Here is a 4,547-nt window from a genome sequence, read left to right as displayed (position 1 = left end):
AAAATTGTGTTTTGGTGGAGTATTTAAAGTTGAATTTTATATCAACCACATTTAAATTGTTATTTGATGATCATCATCATCATCATCATCATCATCTTCATTTTTTAAATAAATTAAAATTTAACATTTCTATTAGATGTAAATCTTAAGAAAAACTTTATTTAAAGTATTTTGATTCATAAATTCTGATAAAATACAATAATATAAGATGAAAAAAAGGTTGATCATTTTTTTAACTAGTTTTTATTTATAAAAAGTATTAAACCATTTATATTTGTAACTTAATATTATTAAAATCTAACCAAAATTATTAGTGAAATTATTATTATTATTTAAATAAAATTGTTTTTTTCTTTTTATTACTGAAATTCAATTAATTAATCTAACTCTCAAAGTTTTTAAAAAAATTGTTATTTTCAAAACAATTATTTTTTTAAAATTTAATTATATTCCATTATAAAAACACTACATAAAAAGAATAGTCTTATTATAGTCCTTTTAAAATCTATAAATGATACGGTTAAATAATTCCAACATAAAATTAAATCTTAAAAAAATCCTTAAAACGTGACATCACGACATATAAGTAGTAGTCTTATTAGGCCGATAGGCCTTCCTTTGAAAGGGACTTTCGTCGTCCCTTTGTTCCTCAGGCTGACACCTGGCGGGCATAGAGCGGGCATAAACCCTCTAACCACCCACAAAGCTCTCGTCGTGTATTTATGAATATTCATGAAGGCGGTTCTACACTTTGTTTCTTTGCTTGACATCTGTTATCTGTTATATGCTTTTCTGTTGACATCTGGCAGTAAAACGATATTTATCGATTCATTATCCTCGCCGCGCATCAATCTGGCAAGCATGCACTCATCAGGTTACCTGTAGTCCCATGTTTCTAATGGCGAACAGGTATAAGGAAATGTTACCCTGCATGATATCCAGGGCAGCCACAGTCGATGTAATATCGAGCGGAATGGGCGGGACAAGGAACGATGCACTGCACCATGGGAACCAACAAGCAACCGGCCAAAGATTGCTGCACCGCCCTCAAATTCGTCGTTACTAATGATGTTGTGTGTCTCTGTGAGCTTTTTACCAGTAACAATCTGTTAGGTCAGCCAATAGACCAGAAACGAGCCCTGGCCATGTCAAGCTCATGCAAAGTCACCACTCTGCCAATCAGTGAATGCAATGGTAAGAGATTTCTACTAACTCTGTTTCTGCGGGTGTTTTTTCTGATATTCTGGACGGTAAGTTGCTTATTTTTTATTTAATTTTTTGGTTTTCCGGCAGCTATTGGTATTTCCGTTGCTGCTCCTATAACAGCACCAGGCTCTGCGTCTCCTCCGCCAAAGGGCGTTCCTCCAACAAACTCCAGTGGTACGAATAGTACAGCCACACCAGGAATGAGTTCCTCTCCCAACAAAGGATCACATATTTATTTTTTATTTTCAAAATTTCAAACAGATTTCTGTTACCATGTATTATCTATTTATAATTACCGCGAATATAAAATTTAGATGCTGTTTCAACAGTTGATTAAATAAACTGTAAATTTACATTTGGTTAAATTTATTCTCCTTTCATGATATTTATAAATTAAACTAGGTTCACAGAAATGGAAAAGAAATTAATTGCATTCTGTTAAAATTACCATTAAGATTCGGCGATGATTTGGAAAAAATTGATTTGATTTTATTAACATGTGGGAGTTTTAGCTAATTTGTTTCTATTGTATTGAATTGAATTTCCATTTTATATATGATATTTTAAATTTTATGGCACCTTTCAAATATACCATTTTGGTTTTTAGTTTACAGTGGGAAGTGTGAAGATTTATATCATGAAGTTGCTACTTATATTAAATATATTCCCAGTATGTATTACTCAATTTTCGATACTCTACAGATTTTTGCAGGTTTAAAAATGGAGCTTTAATCCCAAGACAGTCCCAGGAGCTTCGAACAATTAGTCTTTTCTCAAAGGCATGTTAAAAGTTCTTATTGTTTCAAAATTTGAAGTCACCATGAATCGTTATCCATATTTCAGTATTCTCAATGCTCGGTTCTCCCAGGTTAATGAAATCGTTATCCATTTTTCAGAAATTTCAATGCCCTGTTAATGTCAAATTTGGGGTTCTTGAATATGGACGTTTTTCAATGCTCTGAAATGGAAAGTTGTGGGTTCATGATCTTATGTAGAGGAGGCTCTGCTTTGGGTACAGGAAAACTATGTAATGACATTTTGTTTTACCTTCTGAATGATACTATTACTATTATGGTTACTTCTCAATCCCAAATTTAATTATTTGAGAGGTATTTTTATAAAATACTAAACGCTATACTTTTTATTATTTGATTCATATAATTCATTGGTTGATTCTAACTATCCTATAGCTGGAATTCTTGGTCCTCCACATGTAAAGAATGCAGAACTGCTTTGTTTCAGCCCTGCAGTCTATTCATTTGAATTCTTTCATCTTGTGGAGAGTGGATAATATGTCTGAAAATTAGTGACCGTGTCGATGTTGTTAGATGTGATTATGGTTTTATTTCTTGATACAGATGCAGCTGTTTCTCCAGTTATTCTTTTATTTCTTCAATATATGTAGTCAAATTATACGTAGTCATAATCTCCTTTTATAGTTCAAGTCATTATATTTTTATTATAATTTTTTTCCAGAATTTAAAATATAGATTAATTTATTGTTTATTATGTGCATGGCCTTGTTCCAAATTGCATGAAACATTTATACCTTCCAAATGTCCATGACTTTACAATCTTTGACTTGAAACGTAATTTTATGATGTTGTACATTTATATTGGGTTATTTTAATCATTTTTACCTGCAAATAGCTTGAACAAATTGGAAAAAAAAAATTGAACGCTTTATAGGTCAGCTGTTATAAAGTAAACATTGCAATTTTTTGAATTTGGATAATGAATAAAGATCACAATTATAATAAAAAGCACTGAAACCACTGAAAATTTTAACTTCTGAATTTAATATTCACAGGTCCAAGAGGAAGATAGAAAAAGAGGCGGTTAAATTTACAGTTTTTTCAATGGAATCACTCCATTGTGGAAGAAAATGCAAGGTTGAGGAAACAGGCTTTACTACAAACCGAGGAGAATCAACTTCTACAGCAAAAGCTGCAAGAGTAACTTAGGTGTCCAGAGTAACTTAGGTGTCCAGACAAAGTCTTGGGAACTTAATCAATTGTTTATCATTGTTTCTTGGAATCTTGGGTTTCTGTACACTGTATATCATGAGAGCAACGTGGATAAATGATGATATACAGTTGCGAAATCAAGTTTGTTATTTTATGATGTTAGATGGGTAAATCCTGAAATCTTTTCTGGGATATTCATAATTATAAGCAATTAAATTTCCCTCATTAAGTGGTCTAATTTTTTTTCCTGAATTGTGTCTTAACTTATAAAATCAGATATATTCTCAAGTTTCTGTTTTTCTTGTGATTGCATGGTGCATTTACTGGGTTCTATTTAGCCTATATCATTTGTTGGTTTTGTTGGTTTTTCTTTGTATGTGTATTAAAGTAATAATAAAATAAGTATATTTTTCTTTTGTATTTGTATTTGTTGAATACAATGTATTTTTATTTGAAAGAGCAAATTATTTTTAATATAAACGTATTTTTATTTAAAAGAACAAAGTAATAATAAAATAAATATATTTTTCTTTTGTATTTGTGGAATACAATGTATTTTTATTTCAAAGAGCAAATTATTTTTAATACAAATGTATTTTTATTTAAAAGAGCAAAGTATCTTTAATATAATAAGTTTTTAGTTCTTCAAATGTATTTTTATTTAAAAGAGCAAAGTATCTTTAATATAATAAGTTTTTAATATAATAAGTTTTTAAAAGAGCAAAGTATCTTTAATATAATAAGTTTTTAGTTCTTCAAATGTATTTTTATTTAAAAGAGCAAAGTATCTTTAATATAATAAGTTTTTAGTTCTTCAGTTTTTATCATTTAGAACTTAATTTTAGCATATTTTCTATAATTATTTATAGATTAAATTAATTCCCATGTTCTTTTTATGGATGACTAAATATGTTTTAGAATTTTGTGACTAACTAAATTTAACCTAAATTTAATACACTAAAAAAACTTAAATTGTGTATTAAAAACTTAAATTTAATATATTGATTAAAAAAAAAAAAAAAACCATACTTTCAATTTAACAATCCTAACAGCTCTTTCTTTACACACCTTATAGGCTCTCTTTACACATGACTTTTAACAGCTCTTTCTTTACACACCTTATAGGCTCTCTTTACACATGACTTTTAAGATTACTTACTCACAACATGTATGTAGTTTATAAAGTTTACATTTAATTTAATTATGTACAATAGGCTCTCTTTACACATGACTTTTAAGATTACTTACTCACAACATGTATGTAGTTTATAAATTTTACATTTAATTTAATTATGTACAATGGCAGTGGTTTATCAATGTTGGAAAAGAGTTACAATTGTGGAAGCATATGTTTGTATAAAAGTTAACCAATAC

The 4,547-nt window shown here is 29.1% G+C and overlaps 1 protein-coding gene across 2 annotated transcripts; it reads left to right on the top strand.

The window, feature by feature from the left end:
* Positions 1–769: 769 nt before the first annotated feature.
* On the top strand, positions 770–2,419 carry LOC149173967 (uncharacterized). 2 transcript variants are annotated; one of them, XR_016258465.1, is made up of 3 exons: positions 770–1,194; positions 1,294–1,985; positions 2,103–2,419. XR_016258465.1 is itself a non-coding variant. In XM_089422509.1 (2 exons), exons 1-2 carry the CDS (start codon positions 993–995, stop codon positions 1,518–1,520), a joined length of 429 nt encoding a protein of 142 aa, XP_089278635.1. In that variant the 5' UTR covers positions 770–992; the 3' UTR covers positions 1,521–2,419. The 2 variants fall into 2 exon arrangements, 1 of the variants encoding a protein (XP_089278635.1); XM_089422509.1 differs by having other exon boundaries at positions 1,294–2,419.
* Positions 2,420–4,547: the final 2,128 nt, after the last annotated feature.

Source organism: Pinus tabuliformis, chromosome 4_1 (assembly GCF_031772625.1).
Source record: "Pinus tabuliformis cultivar Carrire ecotype Pingquan chromosome 4_1, CPIR1, whole genome shotgun sequence".
Classification (NCBI taxonomy): domain Eukaryota; kingdom Viridiplantae; phylum Streptophyta; class Pinopsida; order Pinales; family Pinaceae; genus Pinus; species Pinus tabuliformis.
Note: the sequence above shows the minus strand (reverse complement) of the source record. Positions and strands in the feature narration are given on the sequence as shown.